At 48.7% G+C, this 26,874-nt stretch overlaps 11 protein-coding genes across 11 annotated transcripts; 5 read left to right on the top strand and 6 right to left on the bottom strand.

The window, feature by feature from the left end:
• Window positions 1–1,147: 1,147 nt before the first annotated feature.
• On the top strand, window positions 1,148–3,611 carry F5147DRAFT_814521 (cytochrome P450; the record flags this gene model as incomplete). Its single annotated transcript, XM_041443524.1, has 12 exons — window positions 1,148–1,555; window positions 1,612–1,655; window positions 1,722–1,803; window positions 1,853–1,926; window positions 1,986–2,000; window positions 2,059–2,328; window positions 2,414–2,565; window positions 2,627–2,637; window positions 2,687–2,863; window positions 2,915–3,211; window positions 3,280–3,414; window positions 3,531–3,611. The coding sequence occupies 12 exons, from the start codon at window positions 1,148–1,150 to the stop codon at window positions 3,609–3,611; spliced, it is 1,746 nt and encodes a 581-aa protein (XP_041289026.1).
• Window positions 3,612–5,214: 1,603 nt separating this feature from the next.
• F5147DRAFT_712712 (ammonium transporter AmtB-like domain-containing protein) lies at window positions 5,215–7,506 on the bottom strand. Its single transcript, XM_041438374.1, has 8 exons — window positions 7,299–7,506; window positions 7,058–7,248; window positions 6,938–7,001; window positions 6,783–6,885; window positions 6,211–6,731; window positions 6,068–6,159; window positions 5,828–6,016; window positions 5,215–5,765 (listed from the first exon to the last, which is right to left on the bottom strand). Exons 1-8 carry the CDS (start codon window positions 7,321–7,323, stop codon window positions 5,502–5,504), a joined length of 1,449 nt encoding a protein of 482 aa, XP_041289025.1. The 5' UTR covers window positions 7,324–7,506; the 3' UTR covers window positions 5,215–5,501.
• Window positions 7,507–8,468: 962 nt separating this feature from the next.
• F5147DRAFT_655910 (uncharacterized protein) lies at window positions 8,469–9,294 on the top strand (the record flags this gene model as incomplete). The annotated part of the gene is made up of 3 exons (XM_041434036.1): window positions 8,469–8,609; window positions 8,663–8,960; window positions 9,113–9,294. 3 exons carry the CDS (start codon window positions 8,469–8,471, stop codon window positions 9,292–9,294), a joined length of 621 nt encoding a protein of 206 aa, XP_041289024.1.
• Window positions 9,295–10,397: 1,103 nt separating this feature from the next.
• F5147DRAFT_712700 (uncharacterized protein) lies at window positions 10,398–11,545 on the top strand. Its single transcript, XM_041438373.1, has 3 exons — window positions 10,398–10,540; window positions 10,593–10,925; window positions 10,976–11,545. Exons 1-3 carry the CDS (start codon window positions 10,420–10,422, stop codon window positions 11,497–11,499), a joined length of 978 nt encoding a protein of 325 aa, XP_041289023.1. The 5' UTR covers window positions 10,398–10,419; the 3' UTR covers window positions 11,500–11,545.
• Window positions 11,546–11,920: 375 nt separating this feature from the next.
• Window positions 11,921–12,976, top strand: F5147DRAFT_777435 (Pyruvate/Phosphoenolpyruvate kinase-like domain-containing protein; the record flags this gene model as incomplete). The annotated part of the gene is made up of 5 exons (XM_041441983.1): window positions 11,921–12,238; window positions 12,301–12,517; window positions 12,566–12,698; window positions 12,757–12,817; window positions 12,875–12,976. The coding sequence occupies 5 exons, from the start codon at window positions 11,921–11,923 to the stop codon at window positions 12,974–12,976; spliced, it is 831 nt and encodes a 276-aa protein (XP_041289022.1).
• Window positions 12,646–14,504, bottom strand: F5147DRAFT_712688 (ferritin-like domain-containing protein). Its single transcript, XM_041438372.1, has 7 exons — window positions 14,100–14,504; window positions 13,832–14,048; window positions 13,677–13,776; window positions 13,520–13,624; window positions 13,053–13,468; window positions 12,857–12,972; window positions 12,646–12,807 (listed from the first exon to the last, which is right to left on the bottom strand). The coding sequence occupies exons 1-5, from the start codon at window positions 14,194–14,196 to the stop codon at window positions 13,073–13,075; spliced, it is 915 nt and encodes a 304-aa protein (XP_041289021.1). The 5' UTR covers window positions 14,197–14,504; the 3' UTR covers window positions 12,646–12,807; window positions 12,857–12,972; window positions 13,053–13,072.
• Window positions 14,505–14,829: 325 nt separating this feature from the next.
• On the bottom strand, window positions 14,830–16,346 carry F5147DRAFT_712682 (ferritin-like domain-containing protein). The gene is made up of 5 exons (XM_041438371.1): window positions 16,080–16,346; window positions 15,804–16,023; window positions 15,645–15,744; window positions 15,477–15,581; window positions 14,830–15,428 (listed from the first exon to the last, which is right to left on the bottom strand). The coding sequence occupies exons 1-5, from the start codon at window positions 16,180–16,182 to the stop codon at window positions 15,042–15,044; spliced, it is 915 nt and encodes a 304-aa protein (XP_041289020.1). The 5' UTR covers window positions 16,183–16,346; the 3' UTR covers window positions 14,830–15,041.
• Window positions 16,347–17,420: 1,074 nt separating this feature from the next.
• On the bottom strand, window positions 17,421–17,597 carry F5147DRAFT_582879 (uncharacterized protein; the record flags this gene model as incomplete). The annotated part of the gene is made up of 1 exon (XM_041431686.1): window positions 17,421–17,597. A coding segment is annotated over one exon (177 nt), but the record flags the coding sequence as incomplete, so codon positions are not given.
• Window positions 17,598–18,773: 1,176 nt separating this feature from the next.
• F5147DRAFT_712676 (uncharacterized protein) lies at window positions 18,774–21,812 on the top strand. Its single transcript, XM_041438370.1, has 5 exons — window positions 18,774–19,032; window positions 19,085–19,195; window positions 19,247–19,663; window positions 19,720–21,198; window positions 21,252–21,812. Exons 1-5 carry the CDS (start codon window positions 18,799–18,801, stop codon window positions 21,345–21,347), a joined length of 2,337 nt encoding a protein of 778 aa, XP_041289018.1. The 5' UTR covers window positions 18,774–18,798; the 3' UTR covers window positions 21,348–21,812.
• Window positions 21,813–22,503: 691 nt separating this feature from the next.
• F5147DRAFT_712675 (uncharacterized protein) lies at window positions 22,504–24,044 on the bottom strand (the record flags this gene model as incomplete). Its single annotated transcript, XM_041438369.1, has 7 exons — window positions 22,504–22,597; window positions 22,650–22,942; window positions 22,995–23,003; window positions 23,061–23,205; window positions 23,257–23,564; window positions 23,624–23,863; window positions 23,920–24,044. Coding segments are annotated over 6 exons (1,118 nt in total), but the record flags the coding sequence as incomplete, so codon positions are not given.
• A 1,725-nt stretch (window positions 24,045–25,769) lies between these two features.
• On the bottom strand, window positions 25,770–26,411 carry F5147DRAFT_777430 (uncharacterized protein; the record flags this gene model as incomplete). Its single annotated transcript, XM_041441982.1, has 1 exon — window positions 25,770–26,411. The coding sequence occupies one exon, from the start codon at window positions 26,409–26,411 to the stop codon at window positions 25,770–25,772; it is 642 nt and encodes a 213-aa protein (XP_041289016.1).
• Window positions 26,412–26,874: the final 463 nt, after the last annotated feature.

Raw genomic sequence — 26,874 nt, 5'->3', positions numbered from 1 at the left:
AAGTGAGCATAGCGACTCGATATCCCTGTCAACTGTAGTGGTCGTACTCCCGTGGAAAATGTAAATGAATCGATGGAGCCATGACAAGCGCTTCCAAGGTTCCAATGATTTTCCCTGGCACCACGGACAGAAACATGGGAATCGTTGGGTCTCTCGGAGGATTCTGCGAAGACGCATCAACACACATGATCCGACGGGCGTATTCCATTTTCCGTGTTAGAGGCGCCAGAAACGATAGCTTCATGAGGACAGATCCGTACCCCTTGATAGACTCGCAGGTAGTGAGAGGCACGCATCACAATATTCTGTCGATTGGAAGGCTACCGTGAAGTGCGCGCCGCCGAAGACATTCTTCATATTTGCCGTCCTGGTAAAGTTGACAAATGACATAAACAGGTTGAAGTGGATGAAAATTAACGATGATCCAGGAGGGTTAGCTGCAAGGAAAGAGTGCTCAGCTTGCAATTGCCAATGGGCGAGTGCCTTGCTTCGTCTTAGGCCCAAGAATGTTTGTGACCATGTGGATCCAACCTGAGTTTGAACGTCTTCAGCGGATCAAATTGATGTTGAATATTTGGCGGTAACTTGTTCGAAGTTATTGGTCATCAATTGGTCATTATTTTCTTCCATTCCATCCTTTCTACACAATTCCTGCATGTAATCATGACCTGTCTTGCCATCCTGTACATGAAAATGATAATGCTGATACCTTTATCCTTGCCTTCTCATAAGACCCTAACAAGAATTTATTCCCCGCAGTTCTACTTGGAAATTGTCCCGTGCGTGAAGCACTTACGATGTGGACATCCCATGCAGGATGACAAATTCGAAAGTCCAGCAACCGCAACGATCGCCAGTCTTTCAGATAGCTTGAAGCATGGGGGTCAGGATCAACCGTCACAGCCATCAAGATCATATAGACAGACTGTTTGAACCCTGTGAAGCTGGTCAGTTCAACCAAGTCGGATATTTATTGGGGTTCGGCGAACAGTTGACTGGGCCCACCCGCTGGCAAATGTCTTCTTTTCTCTCGTTTGGTTGGAAATCCAGTTTAGACATATACGGGTATGAGCTGGCTTTGTCTCACTTGCCCTTTTGCTATCCTGTGACTAACATTTGAGAGCGGGTACTGCCAGTGATTGATATCATGGGTTTGTTGCAAAGTAACCCCTGCGCCAGGGATATTTGGCTTGCCTTCAAGGACCTTTGTCTGGTCTCGCCCTTGTCAGGCTCAACGACACGTATCGCGGTTGTGATACTGGCGCTCTTCTATCCCCTCCAAGTCTATCGCCGACAACAACGAACAACACATATACGAGGGCCTCAGAGCCCAGGCTGGGTGTTTGGCTTCGCCAAGATAATGCTAGATTCTACCGCTACAACTGAATTGTACGAACGTTGGGCCAAGGAGTATGGTCCAGTGTACAAAGTTCCGGGTATCTTTGGACAGTCCAGGGTCGTATTATGGGACCCGAAAGCAATATCTCATTTCTTTGCAAGAGACACATGGTTGTATAACCAAACTCCATTCAACAAGATCGTCGTTCAAACAGTGGTATGTCTCTTTACTTGTACAGCTACAGGGTAACGGCGTGCTTATGCAACTGATAGATGGGAAGAGGAGTGTTGTGGGCCGATGGTGAAAGTCACCAAAGGTTAGTAGAAGTGAGACTTGCAAGTCGTGTCAAGCTAAATCCATGCGATTCTCTTTCATCCGTCAGGCAGCGCAAGGCTCTCAACCCCGCCTTTACCGCAGCTGTCATTCGCAACTTGACATCTGTTTTCCATGATGCCGCTCACAAGGTCAGTCTCTAACCAATTCACCCCGAATTTCACTTAAAATGTGTTACAGACAGCAATTGCCTGGGACAATGAGATAGAATTGAACCAAGGAACTCATTGCGCAACCATTGATGTTCAACAATGGTACTTTTCTGAGTTCTCCTTCAAAGTTTCGTACCTGCGCACTCAGACACATTATGCAGGATGAACCATATCTCGTATGTATATCCATTCCTTTCTACTAGGCTGATGTCTTATCTATCCCCTGCCACATAGACTCGACAGTGCGGGCATAGCCGTCCTGTCCCATGACTTCGGCGCACTCGATGGAAATGACTCCGACGTTGGGCACATTCTGAATGCATTTGGTTCATCCACCAATGTTCCTAGCAACTTGATCATATTGGCACAAAACTTTCCTTTCATCCTGAAGTTGCCATTGCCTGCCATACGATTCTCCCTAAAGCTTCGCCTGATAGTTGGAAAAATATGCCAGGAGATGCTATTGCGGACACGCAAGGAAAATGAGACGGGCGGCGCTGAGCAGTGAGACAAATCATGTTTGGGTTTGCTTTGTGAGTTCTGCCTTTCATTTGCGAAATTGTCAACCCTGAAATTGTTGTGTAGTGAGAGCTGAGGGATATGGTGAGAGCGCGGGACTGACTCCACAAGAAGTACTAGACGAGGTACACGAATCATTGAACTCTTTCGAACGATGGGACGCTGACCTCTGTCTCCGCCAGGCAAGGGTTCTCCTTCTCGCAGGCTTTGAGACTACTGCAGGTAACGTGAATTCGTCTAGCAAAAGAATAGTAGATATTCACTATTGCTCCCATTTAATCAGTGAGCATGACAGTAAGTTCCGAACCGTTCACTGCTCCAACCGTGTTTCTCAACTCCACAGTGGGCTTTAGTAGAACTTGCGCAGAATCCAGACATACAGAGGAAGCTTCGCGACGAGTGTTTAGAGTTTGGGCCAACCCCCTCATACGATGACCTCACGAATAAGCTTCCCTACCTGGACGCTGTGGTGAACGAAGTTCTTCGCCTCCATGCACCACTCAAAGAGATCCCGCGATTGGTGCGTATCCCGCTCAGATGCAACACAAACTACTCGAATTGACTACAACAGGCTATGCAAGACGACGTGATCCCGCTCAGCGAACCTTTGCGCACAGCTGCCGGTAACTTCATGGAGAGCGTGTGCATCCCGAAGGGGACTGTGATCGTGATCCCGCTCGCTGCACTCAATTGCTCTGTTAGCATGTGGGGCCCTGACGCAAAGGCATTCAAACCTTCCCGGTGGTTCGAAGGGGATGAGGGTATGCTCGATGCCAGAGAAACCCTGCATGGCTACCGTCATTTAATGACATTCGGTGATGGAGCGCAAACGTGCCTAGGAAAGCTTTTTGCATTGGCAGAGTTTAAGGTACGCAGCTACGCACTGAGAATATTGATTCCTGATTGTTTTGACCGCGTCTGGTTTCGTCCATGCAGGCTGTACTATTCGTCCTCGTTCGAAAATTTGTGTTTGAGATGGATGACCCTGGAGTGCAGATTGTGGATAGTTTGGGATCTTTACCAAGGCCGGGGGCGGTTGGGAGTGCTGAGGCTGGGAGTGTGCCTCTCCGGGTATGTCGCTATGAGGTTTGACTACGGTCTGTAACTATGTAATGGTATTGTAAGAAAATTGTATGCTAACCTCCAGTCATCTCAGGATTCATCTGCATAATTTGCCAATTTTCAAGGCCAGGGCTGGTGGAACGGGCACGGACTGCAAGGGAACCCAAGGCCAGACCTCTATAGCGGGAGGCTACGGCTCTGTCTAACGAGGACAGACTACGACACGCGTGAGGACCGACTACGAGACAGGACTCCTGCCACCGCGCCAGGACACCTGCTACTGCGCCCGGACCTGCCTAGGTCTGATGGAACGCCCCGCTCCAGCGGCGCTGAGCAGGAGGACATATCATGTTCGGGTTTGAGTCCCGCCCTTCGGATTCAAATTAAATCGTTGTTCAGTGAAAGCAAAAGAATCTGGTGAGAACATTAAGCCGACTCCACAAGAAATATTAGACGAAGTATACGAATTCACAGAACTCTTCTGAACGATGTGACACTGGTTTCCGTCACCGCCAGGTAAAGGTTCTGCTTCTCACCGGTTTTGAGATCACTGCAGGTAACATGCAATCATCTAGCAAAAGACCGTATGCACATTCCCACTAAGTATTCCTTGCATTCTAATCAGTCACCATGGTTTCAACAGTCCGCTGCTGTCACTTTGCTTTTCAACTTTACAGTGGGCACATTAGAACTTGCGCGGAATTCAGACATTCAGACATTCAGACGAAGCTTCGTGACGAATGTATAGAGTTCAGACCAACCTCCCTTATATGATCTTACAAACAAGCGTCCCTGCTGGATGCCGTACTAAACAAAGTTCTGCGCCTTCACGCAGCAGTCAAGGAAATTGCGCGATGAGTGCGTATCCAACGAAAAAAAAATTATTCAAAGCATTCAAGCTGACTATGACAGGCTACGCAATCCCTCTCGTCAAATCCTTGCGTACAGCTGCCAATAACTTTACCAAGAGCGTATTCATTCCGAAGGGGACGGCGGTCATCATTCCACTTGCAGCACTCAACTGTTCTGTTAGGGCCTAGTGCGAAGACGTCCCGCTAGCTCGAAAGCCCGCATATTCCCGGAGAAACCCTGCAGGGTTACCTTTTATTTCCATGACATTCCGGGATGGAGCGCGGATGTGCCTAGGGAGGCTCTTTGCATTAACAGAGTTTGTCCAAGGTACACTGCACTGTCAAGATCATTATTATTAGTTCCGGATCGTTTTGACTTTGACCGAGTTTGGACTCGTCCCAGATTGTCCTTGTACATGCGTTTGAGATGGCGGATGGGACAACGGTGCCGATCATAGAGAGCTTGGGAACCGTGACTGTGCTGGCAAGCGAGGGGGTGCCTCTCCGGGTGCGTCGCTATCAAGTTTGACTGCTAGTGCCAAATCGTCAATTCTGCAAGTCACCTAGATGACGATATATGAGCTTCGACCTTGTGCTCCGTTGTCAAGCTCCCTGTTGCGCATTCTGCTTTGGTTCGTTCGCGATGCGCAACCATTGTGCCCGACAAAGTAGGGTGGCGATATGTGTCAATCACACCCTGGATCAACAGGGTCTTCATGTCAAGCTCTATGACGATAGGCATTAAAGGAAGTGGCGCGAACATGTCGGACCGGTTTTGCGCGAGGGCAGCGCGCGTCACGTTAAGATCTACATATTAATGACTGGGAAAAGAGTTGGGCCCCAGGTCTTTGCCACATTAATGATAGGGAGTTTCCGGATCCCATCCTGTCGATCTACAAACACACTCCTGTTCTGGTCCTGTTCATTGCAAATTAATTACACTTCCACATGATTACTGTTTATCCGTAAGATCTCTTATTTCTGGCTTTCTTGTATTTACATGACACAAGGGTATCACAAGTAACTGGGTCAACAAGGGGTATGCCTTCAAGTCAGTCCATCAAGAAATGACTCGATCTTAAAGTTACATAAATAAAAGTCCGGATAACTAAATAACACGCATGTTACTGTTTAAAACAGAACATGCAAAAATGTGTGAATACGCTAGAACAAAGAAAACAGACTTTAACGTAATGAGTGGTAGACTTTCTTGCAGTCTTCTTATCCTCGACCCTATGAACCCTTTCACTGTACACGACTGACATCCTCCTCCCCAATCTGTTTTTCTTGGCTTATTTGCGATGTCGTTGCGGCGGTGTGCTGCGGCTCGCGGCTGCCGGAAGACGCACCTGCGTTGTACTCGCTACGAGGCATGACTTCATTTTCAAGAGCGACATAGTCGTATGCAAATTCGCCCATCTCTGCATCGTCGACACCGAGGATCTCGGTCTCCTCGTCGCAACGGATCCGGAGGCCGGGAATAAAGTGCATGACCCACAATATGATGGTCTATAGATGAGCAAAGAGTCAGATAAAGAAGGGCGGAGAAAGGATATGGGCATGAGACTGACAGTCATGACGAAAGAGTAAGAAAGCCCAGAGACGGAATCTGCGAGTTGGATGCCAAGTTGACGGTAGTTCTGGTCAAGCCAACCTCCAGGAATTGTAACAACGCCATCAGCACTAGCAATGCTTGCTTGAGCGAAGAGACCAGTAAGGACGTTGCCAACAATACCGCCAATGGCATGCGATGCGAAGATCTGACGTAGAATGAGCACCGATAATTCCATGCAGACAGGATGTTCACATACATCGAGCGTATCATCATACTTGAAGATAAACTTGAGCTGGGTGGCAAAGTTGCAGACGGTACCAGCCATGAAGCCGAACAAAACAGCAGCCGCTAATTCACGTCTCAAAAATTTTCAACGGATTCTAAAAAAGTAAAACTCACGAGAACCCACGAAACCTGAACCAGGAGTGATAGCGACGAGACCCGCGATAGCCCCAGAACAGAAACCGACAACGGACCACTTGCGTTCAAGACGATAATCCCAGAGCATCCAAGTCAAACCACCAACGCTTGCAGCAAGGTTGGTAACAATGCACGCCTGGGTTGCACGCAAGTTTGCGGAGAGTGCAGAACCGCCGTTGAAGCCGAACCAGCCGAACCATAGGAAGACCGTGCCCAGAATGACATAAGTTGTGTTATGAGGCTTGTAGGCGAGGCGCTCGGTGCCATATCCGCGACGTTTGCCAAGGTAGAGTGAGATGGCAAGTGCGGCAGTACCAGAAGAGATGTGCACTGGGGTGCCTCCAGCGAAGTCAAGACCACCAAGGACGTACGACCAGCCTTGGGAGTTCCATGTCCAACAGGCGATGGGATCATAAACGAGTGTAGACCAAATAAAAACGAATGCCAGGAGAGGACCCAAGCGGCTGCGTTCTGCGACAGCACCAAGGGCAATCATAGGACTGGAGTTACATGAGTGTTCTGAATAAGAGACCATACTAATCATGACGTACGTGATAGCAGCGAACATAAGCTGGAAGACGCAGAATACGATGGCCGGTACTCTGGGACTACCGATAGAAGGTTGGTTTAGTACATTTCGCAAGGCAAAGTATTCTGACGAATAGCGGTTAAAAGTGGAGACTTGTAATTCTGAGGGAAATCATACTGAGGTTGCCAATGTAGGGACTGGCAGTTTCGCTGAAAGCTAGAGAATAGCCCCAGAAGAACCACTACAATGTCGATGAGCACATAGAGCGTAGTTAAAATCTCATAAAGTGTGACGGACCTGGAAGGAGACCATAGCAACGGTCATCATACTGAGATAGATCATATTGAGAGCATTCTTCCTCCTGAGTAAACCGGAGTAGAAGAAGCCAACCCCAGGTATCATGATCCATACTAGAGCGGTTGATGCCAATGTCCAGGCAATATCGCCCATATTGAAAATGGTTCCAGTAGACGAATAGAGGTCGCCGGCTGGACAGCGCTGTTGAGCATTTTTTAGGAGAATGACGTAGAAGACTCACAAGCATCGTAGGTAACGTTCACCATTTTGCCCTTAATACACGTTGACGATGGGATGGGGGCTGTGACGAATTAATGTTCCTGCAAATAAAAGATGGACGTGCGCTCCTTGAAAAAGGAGGAAAACCCTGTGGGTAGATATACGAATATCTGTGGGACCTGACGTCGGACTAGTTGCCGTACGTGAATTCATCCTACCGCTGTCTTAAGTACTTGGCAAGAGATAACGAGAAATGATGAATAAGCTGTACTTCAGTTTATCATCCAATGAACGACGATTAGTACGGCATCCACCACGTGCGCGGAGTTTGAATTCAGACGGCGGCAGACAAATACTGCTGACGGCGGCATCCACCCTCCCCTCAGGCCTTAAACCTTCCTTTTCAATGTTTTTTTTTGACAAAAAGCGGTCCCCAGGGCGCGCGATAAGCTCGCTGTTCCTCGATCATGATACCAACTAGTAGTAGTAGTACGCACGATATACTTAAATTAATACTCCGAAGTACTTTTCATTATTTTCATAGAACTCTTAAATTAAAAAAGAATGACAACGCCGGCGGGCCAGCATTTGGGTCACGCTGTTTTCCATCAATAATTAACTCGCCAAACCTAAGCTCGGCCTGATTGACATATGGCACCCCGCGCGTCGTACAACATACCATCTTAACACCAACGTGAGCTCTTTCTAGAAAAAGACCATTTCGCTTCCCATCATGTGCCCGAGTTTGGCTACTGATTCCCCGCCTTCCTTCGACGGTGACCCTGCTTATATTTACGTACATGCAACTCCTTCAACTCGAACTAATACTCACTTATCAGGAACAAAGTGTTGTCATGACACGATCAGAAAACATTGTGACATCCTCACTGCATGAGAATCGTTGTCAGCGTTTCGTGAGAGCTTTACTGGCAACTTGACAAGCTTGAAGTCTGGGTGGAGAGTAGAGGGTGATTGACCGCGGATGTACTAGGTATGTGTACCTGACGGAACCTCTAGTACTAGCCTAGTGCTTGTTCGGAATTCCCCTTCATATACGAATTCGTCACTTCGCAGCACTTGCTGTACATTTGCAGTGTCATTTGTATTGGCTTGTAGGCTATGTAGGGCTATGTTGACGTTTCATCCCGTCACATCTTGCAGTCAGTCGCGGGAGAAGCAGTAAAAAGGTCAAATGGGTGCAATAGTTCCCTCGGAAGGGCAAGCCACCATATTCATCTCCGGCGGAATCTATTCATTCCGCATCCAATCGTTGTACCAGAGCATGTGGAGAACGGCCCCCATCCTAGTACCTGCACTATCAATAATACGCATAGTAAGTAAGCAAAGTATTACAAAGAGTGCCGCGCGCTGACGACCCCATCGTAGTCACATCTATGCAATATGGCCGACCGTCGACCGTCGGGAACATCTAGTACATCTGCTCACGACCGAAGTTTATCCGAAGCGAGCGTCAAAGATATGACCTATACGGCATCAAAAAATCAGCATCACCCGACTGAGCATCGCTCCAAAATCATGTTATATGCTGCTAAGAGGTGTGGGCCGTGTGGCTCAATCTCGCTTCGAGTCACCTATGTGGCTCGTCCTCGTGTCGTTGTTATTTTTGTTGTCCGGATGAGCTTAGTAAACGCGCGTCCCGAGGATCCCTACTTCGAGCAATCCGGTACGTGGCCTGCGTCCTCGCAAGTATACTAAACCTCATCCCAATGAAAGCCCTCGGACATTTCTATCTTTGGAACCGGGATATTGCATATCACTGGACGGGTTCAATGACGATACTGTACGGTTGCTGAAAATGCGTGTAGCCCGTCCCAGTGAATTGGCTGCACGGTGGGGGCGACAATCAGAACCTGACCAATAGGCCACGTCGACGCAAGGCCAAAAACGACCCGGCTAACTCGAATATCAGGGTTCATCCCCGGATGGGGAATGCATCGACAAACATGTACACGCAGCTATGCGATGTAAATGTGTTGAATACCGCTAGCACGGTATAAATAGAACGTGAACTCGAACACATCCGGAAAAAATAAGGAGCCTGACATATCAGGAACAAATGTTTGTAGTCCAATTGCCTGGGGGACTTTTAAGATAAGTTTGGAACACCCGAATTTTCCCTTGTATTCTGCCCGTATTCGAAGAAGTGGTGCCAGCGAGCCCTGAACCTGAGATCAGTCGAATTTGAGTCATTTGACGTGCTGCTGACGTGCCAAATGATGGCTTTGCCTGCAATAAGCACAAGAGAACTACAGAGCTCGTGTGAGCCATCGATTTCCTACGGCCTTTCACCTTCTCTCTACCCCAGCGACGGTGACTACTTCATCTCCCAAGACTCTCTCATCGCACTCACCGTCTGCATGATTCCCATGCCGTGTATACCCCAAAGTGGTGCCAGATAATATCAGGGTATCGCCGTCTGAGAGTCATAGACACGATCGACAGCATGCAAGTTGTGAAATACATGAAGCTAGGTGAAAAAACGGAATATGAATAATTCGCCGGTCTCGAACCAGACTTCTGCGGTCGCCCGTCGGATGAGTACAGCAGCGGAGTTATCATCGACGTATGATATCCGAGTCTTGATTTTGATTTGCGGTCCTGTACGCCTTCGTGCACGAGCTGAAGTTCGCTGATAGTGCGGAGCAGCTAATTTGAGAGACAAGTCAGTACTGGTGATCCGGTCAAGGGAAAATCTACATCACGATGTATCATATCCTCGAAATCTAAAACTATAAATTCATGGATGGACATCTATTACAGAGCCGATCAAATGAGTTTCCCAACGATATCATCAATAAGTGTTGGGAATGAAACAAGATAAGAGGCCTATCGGAAAAGTTGGAATGAGACAAAGTCTGAGATAAGATATCACTGGCGTTGGGCGAAGAAGTGTTATTTATCTGGAACATTTTGCAGCGGATTCGTGCCTTCCGCGTCGTCGGCCGTAGACCCAGTTCGAGTCTTGAGATTTGATGACTTTCCGGGTATTCTGCGGAGCGCTGAGCCTGCACATGGGTGAGTAGAAGAATCAAAAATGATATTATCAAATAATGATACTCGACCTTTGTTTGGCGATGTTTGACAAGAAATTTCAGTTTCATGCTTTTGCTTCAAAGCTGTGAATGATGCACCGTAGGATGGCTAGCCTCCTCTCCTTAAGTTCCCGGCCACAGGCCTTCTTTCGAGTAGCAAGCGCCGCCAATCGATCAGTGTGTCGCAGAAATTTCCATCTGACGACTGTAGGTGAGGTGCACGGCAGCAGAGCATCATCAAGTGCTCAACAAATTTTATGCAGTTCAACAGTCCAGGGATGACGACCTCTTCTCGTCTGTGACACCATCTGAAACTTCAGTACCTGATCCCTCCAAGTCTACTACGGCCTCAAAAGCTAAATTCCAGGACGCTGCTACGCGTCGAGAACCACAGTTCTACGAACTTGTGGAGTACGTGACAAACCGCACAGGACGCAAACGTGCTATCAAAGCCGGCCAAGTGCGCCAAACTGCATGGCTTCGGTTGTTCCAGCTCGCGAGCTCGTCAGAACAGCTAGAAATGGTTGCAGAGCTGTTTCCGAGGTGGAGAGACTCGGGCAAGGAGTTCCGCCCCATACACGCAGAGGCTTTCATCCGTGAGTCCAACATCCTATCGCTGCCCCGTTCTCTGCTGATATAAACCAAGGTCGCTGTGAGGAGCTGAATTGCCCGACACTCGCACTCAAGGTTTTTGGAGACCATTCGAAATACGGTTTGGCTTTGGGCTCTCTCTTCGCCGCACGACATATGCTGCACTCCGTCTATGACAAGCGCCCGCTTTCGGACTCTATGACTGTCGCAGCTCTATTTGGTGTCTACAAGCTCCCACCGGTTTCATCTGACCTGGCTGCTTGTTCCATGCTCTATGTCGCATGTCTCAAAGATAATTCGGCAAATGCACGTATCGTGGCCAAGGCGTTGTATGAAGAGCTCCACAAACAAGTCCAAGACAAACCTCCCGTCAAGGCTCCACAGGAAAGCGTGATTAGGGCAAGATACGCAGAGAAGCCCAATATCTGGTTGTTGGACGCCCTCAAGACGATCGAGAAGGTACATAAAAAGACGGGAAAGGAGTGGAAGTGGATACGATACTGGACAACAGAACGTGAATGGCGCCCTCGCAATACTTTTACTCCCATACAACCTGCAACTGCCACTGAGCACGCATAATCACAGCTCCTTTAATCACCAGTCGAATATAATGGATTTCGTTTTATTGGTAGGCTTGAAGACCCGCCAGATGGATGTCACCTCCTAACTCGGCATCTTCCATCAACATTAATCATTGATTCTGTCTATTGAATTTGCGGTCGTTTCTCCATCTAAGTGATGATGCTGCAGTGCGCATGGACAGGTAATGTACAGCACACACTCGTGAAATTAACTCAGATGACCATTTCAATACCCCCAACAGCTCTCAAATTGAATGACTTTACATAAATCTAGGCTTATTTAGCATGATATGGTGCAAGTTCAATAGCGCTAAGGCGTCAGCGGCTCAGATCGGTCCGCAAAACACCCCTCATGACTATAATCTTGGCCCTCTCTATATAAACCCATCTCCAGACCCGAATACGCTCAATCTCCAGCTATGACAACGCACGCACTCCTGCAAGCATTCAAAGCCTCCAAGCCCGCATTCGGCGCATGGATCACCCTCCCAGGTATCCTGAACGCACGCGCGGTCGCACAAGCCAGCCCGTACCTCTCGTGGGTGATGATAGACTGCGAACACGGTCTCACATCGCTCCAGCCTGGCGCTGCAGAATCCATTCAGGCTATCACTGGTCTTGGACCCAACGCGCCGAGCCCGCTCGTGAGAATCCCAGCCACGGGGTTCAGCAATAGTACGTCGTGGCAGATTAAATACGCGCTTGATGCAGGCGCACGGGGTGTGCTTGTTCCTATGGTGAGTGGCTTTGGGAGAGTATGGAATCGAACGTTTTTTTTAGACTCTGTGCCGGGCTGTAGGTCTCTAATGCTGAGAAGGCGAGGGAGATCGTGGCCGACAGTCGCTTCCCTCCGGCAGGCCGGCGCGGCTTTGGAAGTCCATTCACGCATGGCGTGTGGGGCATCGATGCCACCGGGTACATCAAATCTGCGAATGAACATGTAGTTGTTATGATACAAATCGAAACGCCGGAAGCCGTGCAGAATGTTGAGGCCATTGCTGCTGTGGACGGCATTGGTGCGTTGGGTGTATATAATTACGTACACCACTAATATGATCTTTTAGATTGCTTATTCATCGGTCCTTACGATCTTTCACTGTCCTTGGGATACCCTCCCCCCTCTCCCGATCCGCACCCTGACGTAGAAACTGTCATTCAAAATGTTCTCAAAGCTACACACAAGGAAGGAAAGAAGTGGTAAGCATGTGTGCTGAACTCCTGCTAAATAATCATCACTGATCCATTTATGACCCAGCGCAATTTACTGCAGCTCAGGAAAGCAGGCCCTTAAGCGTGCTGAGGAAGGCTTCGACATAGTGAGATCACTTGACTGAAAATCCGCGTTTATAGCTCACTCTTTTTGCGTCATGTAGATCAATGTCACTTCTGACATTGGTGCAATGAGTGAGTCGGTGGCAGCAAACGCTATCGTTGCATTAGGCGGAGAACCTGGAGCTCCAGCATCCCGATACTGATAGTGGAGAAAATTGAAGTAGTTTTCGGCAATAAATGTACAAGTCGATAGAATGTAGTTTAGCAACTCGGACGCACTTGAGAAATCATTGATTTCTTCACATGGGTAGCGACTGATCGTTTCCTTGGTAGTCATAATCGAAGACTAAGAACGCTGGCCCAGCAACTGTAGCATCGTCGGACACGCTCTCCCTGTTGTTCGTGATCACCGAGAACACAAAACCCTGCAGCGTGTCCGGGATGGTGACCGTCATGTCAGCGTTGAGAGGTACAACGAGCGCTTTGAACCCTGAGATGAACCAGGCGTACAACGTGTGTGAATCGCGGTCCGGAGCTGCGGGCGAAAACGACACTTGTACAGTCTGCCCTGGGATAACGTTGGAGGGAAACGTGAGTGAGGGGAATGTTTTGATCGGCGGCAGCGAATTGGAGGATGGGCAGGATACGATGAAGCCACTCATCATCGTGTATAGTTGACTCAGACTCATTGGCGCCTGTTGATTGTCGGTCTCAAAATGCATGTTAAGAGATGAGATGCCACGTACATCAAATGCCGTACTCCAAGCGGCACCTTCACGCATGTCCGCGTTGACCCACGCTGAGTGTTTTGCTTCCACGGAGTGAATAGAGCTGATGGAGATGACATAGTCCTAAAATGCTTTTGAGTTGGATCCCAATATAGAGCAATAGAAATCGAAGTACAGGATCGGAGAGATACTTCGCGAGAGTTGTGTACGTAGAGGATGTTATTGCTTCCACAATGTTGCTGGTCTTCACGAATGATCTCGGATCGGAGTCTGGACTGATGGAGGGTTCATTCAGGCCACACGTGAAAGATGGACAAGAAATGAGCTAACAAGTTATATGTGCATGGCTGAACAGCATTGTCACCCAGGATATTCTCAAGGAACTGAGCATGCGTGAGTTCATGGGAGGATATCTGTGCATATCTCCCCTGCGACCATGGCGGCAAACCAGCGTTGGAGAAGTCCTGCGGCTCATATTGGTACAGCCGTTTGTAAAAGTAGTACTGGAAGTGCTCGAGGGAGAGGGCAAAATTTAGAGCTTGGATCTCTGTTGTAGTATTCGTCAGTTTAAAGCTTCGAGAAATGAAATTAACATCACCCGTCAGTGCGCTATCGCCGTCACGTCGCTCTGATGGAAGGGAGAGAACGGAAGAGGAAAGGATGACAAGGGCGAGCAACGACAATATGGCCCTCATCGTGAAACGTCAATAATACAAGGGTATACAGTAGGGTTTTGAAAAATATGGGTATCGTCCAAAGTAGAAAAGAGAAGCAGCTCACAAAGAATACCGGAGGTACATTTTATATGTGTACTAGCACATGTCAGCCCATGTCAGCCTCTTGGCTATAATCCATAATTTGGATCAAGCCAACCCATTGTCAGCCTCCAAATGCAATCAAATCTGCTATGGCTTCGTCAGTGGGTTGATCAAATCGCAAGGAAGTTGGAAGATGACACTGTGTGTCTGGAGAGTAAAAGGTAAGAGGGTAACATGTCATCAACTGGTTCCGAGGTTCCGAACCTACTCGGAGTCAACGTTTCAACTGTCAGTCAAAGCATCCACGTCAGTGAGTCAGTAAGGCGCAGATACTGGCATATATGCCGATATATGATCTGTTTTCGTTATATTGGAATATAAAGCCATGTATAACGTCGGAAAACCACCGCAATCAACGTAAAGCACCCTGGGGAGACTTACGAGTGATGGCCGACACGCCGCCGACAATGAAGGAACGTTTATCTTCTATGATATTATCAAGCTGGTCTGCGGCTGCCTACACCTGAGACGTTGCTAGATTGCCTGGAGGACAATATACGGAACACAGTATTTGTAGAATATTTCACACCTAGATTGCAATTGTGCGTGACGCACATAACGCTCTAGCGAAAAAAACAACATGTGTCCGTACACATAAGTACTACGGGGAATGTTCTGGCGAGTAGATATACTTAAATTTCCATCGATACACTAGACACGAACCAAAAAGAAGAAAAAAGAAAAAATCCGATACAGCAACGTACTAAACTACAAAGAAGACTTTAGAGTTCGTCCTCGCCATCAGCTTTGAAGTGGAAACTCAAAAAGGCGGGTCCAGCAATTGTCACGTTGTCAGTCACCGCCGTACTACTGGAAGTGATTATAGGGAACACGACACCCTGTAAAGTCGATGGAATCTCAACTGTGTTTTGAGCGCTCAGTGGCACAAAAGTAGCGCCGAGGCCAGCAATGAACGCAACATAAAGTTGTGGAGGTACCGACGGTACCATTGTTGCGTTGAAAGAGACTTGGACAGTCTGGCCTGGCTGAGCACCAGCAGGGAAAGATAATGCGGGGAACGCTTTCACAGGCAGTGGCATGTTAGAGGAAGGGCATGACACGATCACGCCTGATGCGAGTGTCCACACGTGATTGAGGTCTAGTGGGGTCTAGACAGATGTGAGTAGCGATCATTAGTGACGAACATGATGACATACGTCAAACGCAGTGTTCCACGGGTTAGCTTTCAAAATCGCTGAATTGATCCACGCCGATTGTCTTGCTTCAACAGCTAGGATAGCACCCGAGGACGTAATGTAATCCTGAGAGCATGATAAAATAAATACACGACTACGATCAAACCGTAAAGTTGGTCCACAACTTACCGACTGAGACAAGAACTGCGCCGCACCAGAATATGCTGAAACGCCAACCGTCTCCAACATGAAACTAGTTGTTACGAAAGACATTGGGTCCGTGTCAGGGCTAACGCGACCACACCCATTCAGTGACGTATAAATTGCTCTTGTGAAATCTCTACTCACAAACTGTAGGTGCATGGCTGTACCGCCTGCTCGCCAATTACGCTCTCGAGGAACGACACGTGTGTCGACTCATGTTGTGCAATTTCGTTCCATCGTCCACGCGCCCAGGCGGGCAGGTCTGCATTGAGGAAGTCCTGCTGGGTATACTTCTCCAAGCCTTGAGTGTAGAAGGCATTTTCGAGGTGTTCAAGCGTGAGTGCGAAATTCAGAATCTGAATGTCTAAGAACACCACGGTATGAGATCATTGAGTCAGATGGGGTAAACAATGAACTCACCTGTTGGGATACTGGTATCATCACGTTTAGCAGGTACGGCCACGCAGAGGTCATGGAAGGCTGCAACAACTAAAAGAGTGACAGAAGCTGGAGTGACTTTCATACTGCTCGAACTTGTGGTGGGGTGCAAAAAATGAAAATGGGCGTTAGGGACCAGTAGATGCCAGCTTTATACCCTCATGCGGGGCTAAACCGAACAATCGTATAACGTCACTATGAACTTCGCGATGCCAGCATCGCCTGCGAATCTTTTAGGTGACATTCTGGTCGAACGTTGGGTCCGGCGCTTGACAGTATGATATTTGAAATACCGCTACTTTGTCCCCTTATGGTCATTAGACCAGTATACCCAAACTACAATATTAATATTGTCAGCGCCGTCCTCCACGACCAGTCTTACTGTCTAGTAGGAACAAGATCACTTTTGTTCACGAGCTGACTCATCCGTCCTTTCACCCCGGACCCATCTGCGATACTTTGCGCAAAGGCTATCTGTTTGAACAGGCTTGGTAGAAAAACCACGCGCACTATAGAAGTATCTCGTCGGCATGGAAATATTTTGGGGATGTTCCATACCTTGGGTGGCCAAACGTTGGCACTTGACGCGAATCGTTGCAGAGCGGCGCCAATACTAGTAGCGCCATTACGGCGTAAGGTCGGATATGTGCCTAGTCACTTTACTGGCAGAAGTTGCGGAAGTTCCCAGAACGAACTGGAGAGTGGCACAAACCTTCCTCGGAGATAGATAATCGACCCAGTGGGTATCCGAGAGTCTGCCAGCGAAGAAAGACAGGTAACTATGTGTCGCATACTTGTTGGTATAGTAGGATTACTTGGGGTCAGTTTTGCCGCTCACAAACAGAACTGGCAAAACTTTGGGTGCAGTCTGCGCAAGTATTTCGATCCCAGAATATCCGACCTCCGACACTGGCACATCCTTATATCCCGATAATCAGTTGCGTTCAATAGAGAGGCTACATTATAATTGATAAATAGCCATGGTCGTGCCAGTGTACAATCTGTACTATGCTACCCTTGTTCACGGAATCACGGAGGAAAAAAAAAGCAAAGCCGCATATCACGACAAAATTTAGCTCAGGACAAAGCAAACATATAATTGGCCGCGAGGTTAAACATCAAGAACGATACTTGACAAGCTTGAGAAAATGATCAGAATGTTGCGAGCCGTTTCCTTAACTCGTCTCCCCACTTCCATCCCCATGTGAACGATAGAGATAGACCATCACATCAATACCCTCATCAAAACCGACAGCCACCTCATTCGCATCTCGGCGCAGCGAGACGCACCATGCGCGCTCGAGCACATAGCTGAGGGTGTTCTCAGGCATTGCCATTCCATATCTTTACGGTACCGTCCTCACTGCTGCTGCTGATGGGCACGTTGGGGTGGAATACAGCAAAGCTTGGGTCGTTCGTATGTCCTTCCATCGTTTGCACGCAGCTTTTGCTAAGGTAGTCCCAAATCTTGATAGTCCGGTCATCACCTGTCGTGACGAGTTATGGGCTATCCGAGGCTGGGTAGAAGTCAACGCAGCCGGCGCCCCTGCTACGTGTGTCCATAATAAAGTTAAGTAGTTGTAGGGACCGCATCTTGACAGTTCGGTCACGTGAGTTAGAGCCGTCGGATCCGTAAGCGCGCGTTTGCGCTGCAAACCGTCCTAAGACACGAAGGAGACAACATCTGAGTGTGACAGAGCGAAGCATCTCGCCTTATAGACAAAGATTAGCATATACCACTCACGGGCTGGTGGTATTCTGAGAACGATCCGTCTGTGGCAGAAGGCAGAATGTGGCTATCATTCTGACTCAATCGGGACTCCGACCTAAAGATAGAACCAGGTCTTGGACATACATATCAATCAAATTGTGATCTTCAGGAGTTAGCAGTGACGCTCACCTTAGGACAACCTTCTGCCACTACACAACCATCAATCACAACCCGCAATAGAAGACCATCTGGTCAGAGATGGAGCGGAAGGGTTACGAGGGGTCTCATCCTCACGTCCTAATGGAATCTGCTTACGAGGAGAGCTGTTTAAATCCACAGATTTAATAAAGATATTCACGAAGAGATGATTAAAAGACAATACTCAAATAAACGAATTTAGCTCTACGCAAACAATGCGGCGAAAAGAGAGGTAGTTATGGTGGAGGTAGTTGGGAGACCAGATAGCCTTACGGCTTAGATGACAAAGTTTGCACAGCGTGCTTGTAGGCGCCTTGAGGCTTGCTTGTATCACATGTTGAAGGTCGTGTTGCAGTTAATTTCGTCATTCAAACCACTAAGGGGTCTGTCCGTTTGTTTTGTATTTTTCTTCCCGTAGACCGAGAAGTGGTTGTGCGCTCGTGCTAGCGAGAGCTTGAGCAATGTTGATACTTGCTCAATGTCAGTGGGGTGCCAGAGTGATGAAATGTGGAAAAACTCACCTGGTCACCCTCCTAAATATTTAATGTTAAAATATTCGCAATTGATCAATTCCAGTTAACTGGTCAGATTTGTTTCGCCAGAAAACGCCGCTCATGAATGTGTATCAGAAATGAAAGATGCATGTCTGCTTGATACTGGGCACGAGGAATGTTGACCGGTTCGTGCGCAGAGGATGGACGAATTAGGTAATTATTACATAAGCGTTGAAGTGGGATGTGGGATGCGGCTAGAAGGGATTGACGATAATTTACTTGACCGCCGTTAGCAGCGATGGCCCCGACTCAACCCTTCTCCTCTCCACATGTACACCCGCCATATCCTTCTCTTTACCTCTATCCTCTAAACGACACTTTTATCCCAAAACATATCTCCCTTCACAATGGCCAGCGCGTAAAGATCGGGCGCCAGACAAACACAAAGACAATCCCAGGAGAGAGAAACGGTTATTTTGACTCAAAAGTACTAAGCAGACAACATGCAGAGATTTGGGAGGACAGTGGAAAGGTGTGTCTTGTTCCTTGTTTTCGAGGGGGAAGACTGACGGACGTGGCGGAAGATATACATCAAAGACGTGAAAAGTTCTAACGGCACTTTCATCAATGGCGAGCGACTCAGCCCAGAAGGAGTCGAATCCGAGCCATTTGAGCTCAAAAATGATGATATCGTGGTATGTTTTCCCTTACTTTTCCCCCGTCTGACCCACCCAACCCCTTCGTAGGAATTCGGTATCGACATCATTGGTGAAGACAACAAGACCACAATCCACCACAAAGTCGCTGCACGCGTCATGTGTGTGTTCACAGACGAAGATGCGCACCTCGCTGCCCGCGTAGAGGCCATCCCATCATCCACCTCTCTTCCTCCCAATATTCCCTCCGTCCTTCCTCCCGCCACTTCATCATCTGGAAGTGGTAATAACTTTAGCTTTGCACATCCACAGCGCCGCCCTGCCCTACAGAGCCAGCTTGGTGGTATGGGCGGCAGTATGCGTCCACCGGGAAAAAATGGCCTAACCTTTGACCACATATTAAGCAGGCTTCAGGGCGAACTCCAGAAGAGTCGCGAGACCGGTACAGAACTGCACTCCCTAAGCACTGTAATGAATGATATTCACGACACGCTCGGTGGCTCGGTGGTCCGTCTTCCATTACTCTCTACATCCATACATACTGACTATCTCCACTCCCACAGCCCCAAAACCTACCGCACTTCCCTCAATCGCTCCCTCCCGTACGTTCACAACAAACCTCCGGAAACTCTGCACCCGCACCCGCATCTGCCGCGCCCGCAAATCCAGAACCTCCTGCACCTCCCCCGGAGCACCCTGCCCTTTCTGAGCTGCGCACAGAGCTGCACGAGACCCAAGCCAGCCTCGCAAGCCATGTCGACAAGGTCCGCGCACTCGAGGACATGCTTGCAGAGCACGAGGCCATTAAGGCCGAGGTTGCAGCTCTCCGCGATCTCATCCATGCTTCATCCGCACGTTCTCAGCACGACAATGCCATGAACGTAGACTCGGAGCGCGGTCGCCGTGGACAAGACGACGACGACGGATCTAGCATTCGTACAATCACCCCGCATGAGTTGGAGCGCGTCGAGGAAGAGGACGAGAGCGAAGAACAGGATGAGAGCGAGGAGGATAGGGAGCGTGCACAGAGGAGGGAGGAGCTGGGTAGGCCGCGGACGCCAGAGCCATCGGGGATGGGAATGGACGAGGACGAGCTTATGCATGCCCGTGCATCGGAAACTGAACCTTCGACATCACGATCACGACCACGATCTCCTTCGCCACAGCCATCGCACCCTGCACTAGACGAGCTCTCAGCACGGCTAGTAGCTCTTAGTGGACGCATAGACAGCGCTGTAGAAGTCAACCATTCCCTAGCGGCGCAACATGCTGCCGCTCAGGGCACGATCACTGTGTTGCAGGACAAGATCACCGCGCTGGAGGCGCTGGTTGCAGACCGGCAGTTCGAGACGCAGATCGCTGCAGCTGTGGAGGCCCAACTCGCCAAGGCCGTAGAAAGCGCGGTAGAGGCCCAGCTTCGCGCACATAAACAGCAGCAACCGGATCCTGCGGAAGGGTTGACTGCGTTGATGGCAGAGTGGAAGAAGGGTGTAGAAGGGCAATGGAGCGCAGCGCAAGAAGAATGGGGAGCAGAGCGTGAACGGTTACGCCGGGCCTTTGAGGGACTAGAAAACGGATTAGACGCACGGGTATCGACCGTCGTTACCTCGCACGTACAAGCGCAAACGCATGCAAGACTTCAAAACGGTGATCTCAAGCTGCATACCGCGAACGGGACGAATCCTCTAGGTGGAGGACTAGTGACGCCTCCAAGTCCTGTGAGCGTCGCTTCTAATCCTGGTCGGGGGAAAGCGCGAAGACGAAGACGTTCGAGATCTCCATCTGTGTCTTCCATCGAGTTGGATGATGATGCGCACAAGGATGGAAATGGGATTTTGAACGGTGATGCAGGTCGATCACGATCCCCTTCACCTGGACCGTCGATTGTGGGAAGCGAGCCTGAGGTAGAGGGCGAGTTGGAGAAGCACGAGGGTGTGCAACCTCTCACTCCAGAGTCATCTGTCACCGATGCCGGGGGTACGGATACTGTGGGACAGAAAGTGCACCTACAAATGCAGACGCAGACAGAGGTGACGCAGCGGGTGAGTATTTTTCCACATGCATATAGCCACTGGTACTAACGCCTTGAGCGTAGCTGCATTCGGCATCAACAACGATAACAGCTGCCATTGGCGTCCTCGTCTTGAGTGTCGCGGCCGCTGCCGTGATATATCGCATGAAACCAGAATAAGCAAGTATTGAGGGGGTGAGGAGTGCGTATTTTTCTATTCCCATTCCCGTTGCCCTATGTGCTATTTGCAATGGATAAAACGTATCAAGTATCAGGTATTTCCGGTGTGGAATGTGCATGCATTGGACGGTTCGGGTGTCTCGTCTGTCTGTCTGTCTGTCCCTCGCTCTCTTTGACGCAACGCATTCATTTTTCAACTCTATACTTCCATATCCTTCGCTATAGCATATCACCCCAACCCAACCCATACCACCCGTTCATGCACGCATGCACGCATCGCATCGCATTACAATTATTTTATACTTTTTTCTTCTTCTCTCTCCTCTGTCACACTCGCGTCAAATTGTTGATCTGCGTTTTTTGTCGTTGTTTATGCGTTCTTTTTACTTGAGTATATACGTATTTTATGCAGGTGTGCCTTTCTGTGTGCTCTCGGTTTTAATGACAGTCATGACTTTTTTTGTTTGGGGGTATGAGGTGATTGATGGGAGCTCGAGGTGAGTTTTACTGCGATGACGGACGCCTCAATTTGCAGAGATTTATAGAAGGAACGATTGTTTTCGTTCATGATCTAGAGGACACTAACTCGATTTTTTTAATGTAAAGTAGCACATCATCGCAAATTACCCTTCAGCGTGTCGCCGTCACATCGTATCTCAAGACTACTGTAGTCTCCGATCGTTGGATCTATGAGACCTGCGACTCTCACTCCTCATGAACAGCTCTCAACTTCAGCCGACAGGCTAGCCTCCTTCAATTTCTCTTACATCATCGGACTGGCTGCTCGATATCGAGGGCGCCGTATTAATGTGAATTGCGGGTTCCAGTCTCAATATTCAATGTCTGAGTCGGCGTTTATGGGTAGATAGAAGGGCGCCTGAACACATCGGACACATAACTAGAGAAATGACAACTTATTCGCGGTACCACTGGTAAAAGAGTATTAAAACTAGGCGTGCACTTCAAAAATTTGACGCGATTGCAGCCATTTTGCTACTCCAAACATGGTCTCGTGGCCAGGAAGACTGAAACATCGAACATCCATAGAAGCACTAGCTGAACTCAAGATACCATGGGGTAGTGTCCACCATAGGGCTCCGCCCCACAGGACAGTAAACGAGGATCCAAAAAAAAAGATACCATGGGTAAACACCGTGATGCCGGAGCAAAAAAGATTATCGAAGTAAGAATTTTTTGGAAACTGGGCACACTGGAATCTGGGTTGAATATTTGAAATACCGAAGCAATACCTGAAATCGCACAATTAGTGTTAGTCATATGCAAGAGAAAGTCATGACTGACATCTACTGCTGCAGACCCTTACAATTTCTCTTGTGGACTTTGAGGTTGTATATGCGCGCGGATCCCCAGTCGCAGGTGTCGCAAAAATATGTAATTCTGAGATGTTTTTCTTGCACATGTCGCACGAGGCTCTCCTTGTACAGTTTGGTGTTACAGTAACCCCACGAGCAAATTACGCGCGTGTGATCTGCACCATGAATTCCGTGAAATGCACGGAGGTGACGATATATTTGGTAGCCGAAAATTATGTGGTTGCAGTGCGCCCACAGGCACTGGAACACTCCGTCAAGAGACTGACATCGTGATCAATGTCGAATAAACAATTCAGAAGGCAACATCACGCACTGAAATCTCCTGAGAACGAAAGATTGTTAAGTATTCAGCTAAAGATTACAATTTCATGCGACATACAGTTTGCTGGATATGCAAGTTGGGAATAAGGTCCGTCCCTGCGTCAGTTCTGCGATCAAAGTCGATGTTAGACGATCGAGTGCCAGAACTCTGCTTTGCAGGGCAAGATACGCGGGAAATCTGAAACCGTCGTCCGCACTTTCGACTGCCAGTTGTTAGACGTAATCAGGACCCAGAAGACTTGAAGCATACTCACCAATCAATCGAGGAACCAGCCTGCCGTTCAAGCGAATACATGATAGACTCAACGCCGAGGGGATTCACCCCACCACAAAAACATGTATAGGAAACTCCAGAGGATGATGTCGTCTGCTGTTGGATGATGGCCCTCATGATAACTTTCGTGCCCACTTCCAGTGTTGACCATTCGTTGGAATTAAGTCGAGTTACTTGCATGCCTTCGTCAATGCACAAATCGTACTGTCCGCTCTCCATATACTGTCTCTGGATTTGAGCTTCAATCGAGTTGCGTTTAAAGAGAACTTTGAGCATCTCATTGAATTGCTGAAGAGAACCTGATGAGTATGCTTTTGCAAGACGGGTTTTTGCGGTAAAAGCCGTACCTCAAATGAGGTGCAGAAGTCCACCGGTATTGGATATTGGTGACCTGTTGCATCTATCAGTGTCACACAGCCACGTGTAGCAGTTCCAATTAATTGCGTTGCAGTCGGTCCCACAGAGGACTGTGCGCGGGCAACCAGGTTTTCGATTGTCAGCAGGAATTTCTGACGATCCTCCTGCTCCCTCTGTAGAATCACAAACATTTCGTGTACTTCACGTTGACTTTGCATTTGACACGACCACTGACCAAACAGAGTAGTGAGTGAATGCAAACATTCGCTAGAGAATAGAACACTACCAAATACACCGCCAGATAGCGGTCGATCTCAGCAAAGTATCCAGCGATAGCTTGTGTGACAAGTGTGGATGCAAGACAGCGCTCACGCAACGTTGTCACTCGGGCTGAGGTGTCTTGCAGCATTCTGAGTGCAACTCAATGTCAAGGTGAATAAAAAAATACATCAATAACGTGGATACCTGGCAAAGGAATCTCTTCGGGACTGTTCAACAGGATCCGAGGAAGGCGAGGCGTTGCATAATTCGCGGCTCAGTCGATCAAGTAGCAAGATCAGGCTATTGAGGTCCGCCTGATTTTGGCTTCGTCTCTGTAGCAATCTCTGAAATCAAGAAACTGGCTCGCATTCATACAAGCTCTCACATCTATAGCTTGAAGGCCTGTCAATAATCCACCAATAGCCGCTTGCATCGGAGCACCGACAAGTGGAATTGCACTTATGACATTCTGTATCAAGGGCAGCACCAGCTGAGCCATGTCGAAAGCTTCGCGCGAAAGGGGTACACTCCTAGAGTATCTAGCGAATGGAACATTGGTGGAGGATTCGAGACCTGGTTCTCTGCTGTTTGCAGAGTGTACTGGTGGGGAAGGAAAGAAAAGGCGCTGGTGGTTTGTGCATGGATGGAGCCATTGCCATCATGATCGGTAGTTGTCGATCTGGGTCCGTTCATTTTGGGGCGCCTAAAACGAACTGCAAAGACCTTGCCCAAATCCTTGACGAAATCCTTGACCTGTTGCGAAGGGGGCATTTTGATCAGATGGGTCAGAGGATACTAGGTAAGAGGGAACAAAGGTAGAACTGTACCGAGTTTTATAATGTTAGGCAGCTGTGCACAACACAGCAGGATGCACATGCCTCGTGCATGTACTACTTACCATTGGCTCTCCACAGCTTCACCACTCAACCTAATACACAGCAGCAGCTGAAGCTGTACCTCGTACTTATTTGCGCGAAATACTTTGCGAGGATTAGCCAAGGAGAATCGAATGAGAATGTGAGTTTGTGTTGCAATGGGCGATCATAATTGTCGTTGAGCCTTGAAGTGCTGTCTAGTACTAATTTGCGTACTATCGAAGTAATAGAATACATGACGGCGCGAGACAGGAAACATGCGAGTAGCCAAAGGCATGTGAGAGACTTCAACGTGTAGTCAGATGTTATGTGATAGTGCAAGCAGCAATTGCAAGGTGCCAAAGATAATGGGCAGCCGAACAGTAGTCTTAAAGCAGCGGTTGATTTGAATTTGATGATTAGCGCTCGCCGCTCGAGGGGTTATATCATTCTGGTGAGAGACAAAATCATCAAAACCTTTCACCATATCTAGTACAATGGTTGCGTTGAACCGGTGATATATCGTTGATAGTTTGACTGTGATCGCGGTGTTTTGGAGAAAATATGTATCTGGGAGATTTCCGAAATATTACGGGCACTAGGAAAATGCTGCACCACTGCTGCGACTGCTGCGCGGTATATAAGTATCTGCCGCGACGTTCCAAATTTACGCTATACAGTTAGTAGTAAGTGTATTTGATGCACAAAGAACCGCAGTGTTGCCGCAGCAGTAGCACTATGTGGCGTATGCAAATACGTTCACACGATAGAGTCGATAGTTGAATAGACTTATTTCAGACGAGAGAACTGTCCGAACTAAATGTTATTCGGGGGGGGGGGTAAGATCAACTACTCTAACAGTAGATAATGCGGGCCTTATATACTGTAGAGTAAGGAACAATAAAGTAAATGAGAAAACTTATGGGAAGATGTTGCCTTGTAATGATGAAGGCTTTTAGGAACACTACATATGCCCTCCAGGTCCTCTGAAGGGGACCTGTTGAATATTCGGTAGGGCCTATTAAGCCTGAGAGGTGGGAGCGGACTCAATGTTCATGGTGCCCATAGCTGCTAGGAGAACGAGGAGGGACATGTTAACAATAGTCACTAATCCGAGGAGGACGACACTACCAAAAAGCTCCTCGGTTGTGAAACCGCGACGACGAGCTTCGGCCTCTAAGTCCATCTGCTCGGACTCGGCAATGAGCGAGTCGATATCCGCGCCAAGATCACCTGCAGGTTCTGCAGGGGGGGAAGGTGAAGCAGGGGATGGTAGAGAAGGAGGAGGCGTGATGGACATGGAAGGGGACTGGGGAAGGGGAACCTCATGAGGTTGCGTCCTTGGTAGGTCATGTCTGTGGACAGGGCGGTTGTCCAACATTCGATGAAGGGAAGACAGCGCCCGGCGGCTAGCAAAGTGAGTGGCCTCACGCTGATGATGTCTTTCGAGCTTGCGATCGCGCCCATGTGGGCGGTGACGGTAGTCCTGGTCACGGTCGCGCTCAGAATGGAGGCGTTGTTTGAATGCGTGAGCCTCCTTCCTGGTAGCCAGCTCTTTAGCTTGAGCCTCGGCCACGAAGAAGTGCATGAACACATTGAGGGCGTCAGAGTTGGGGTGGTCCGGCGGAGGAAACTGACCCTGATCTCTACATGTTACAGGCATCCGTAACACCTACTGGAGCCCCAGCTCTGCCTACGCCAGCCCCCGCCCTGCTAGACTCCCGACGCAGCAGAACACCGCCTGCACTTAGAAAGACAGCGGTCTACACCGCTGTGATGCCGCCCCTGGCGCTATGACCCCGCCCCTGGCCTAGATGGCCTTGTACCTGATCCATGGAGGCTGTACGCCTCATGGTCACCCTAGATCAGCGCATGCATACCGCATGTCGCTTCATGAAGATCCGGAGCGCCCTTGGCGCCTCATGTACCTATGCACAGTCGCACTTGGCGCTGCATGCTTGATCAGAGGTTAAGCCTCATGTATCTTATCTGACCTCACGTCTTGTTATCATAGATCCCAGATATACCATTGATTACAGACTGAGCTAGAATACCTATATGTAGCACATATAAGTAGACAGATTATTGTACTTAGACTTTACTTTAATCTACTAGGTTCATCCCAG

Source organism: Suillus discolor (genome assembly GCF_016758755.1).
Source record: "Suillus discolor strain FC423 chromosome Unknown F5147scaffold_59, whole genome shotgun sequence".
NCBI lineage: Eukaryota > Fungi > Basidiomycota > Agaricomycetes > Boletales > Suillaceae > Suillus > Suillus discolor.
This window is presented reverse-complemented; position numbering and strand designations above follow the sequence as displayed.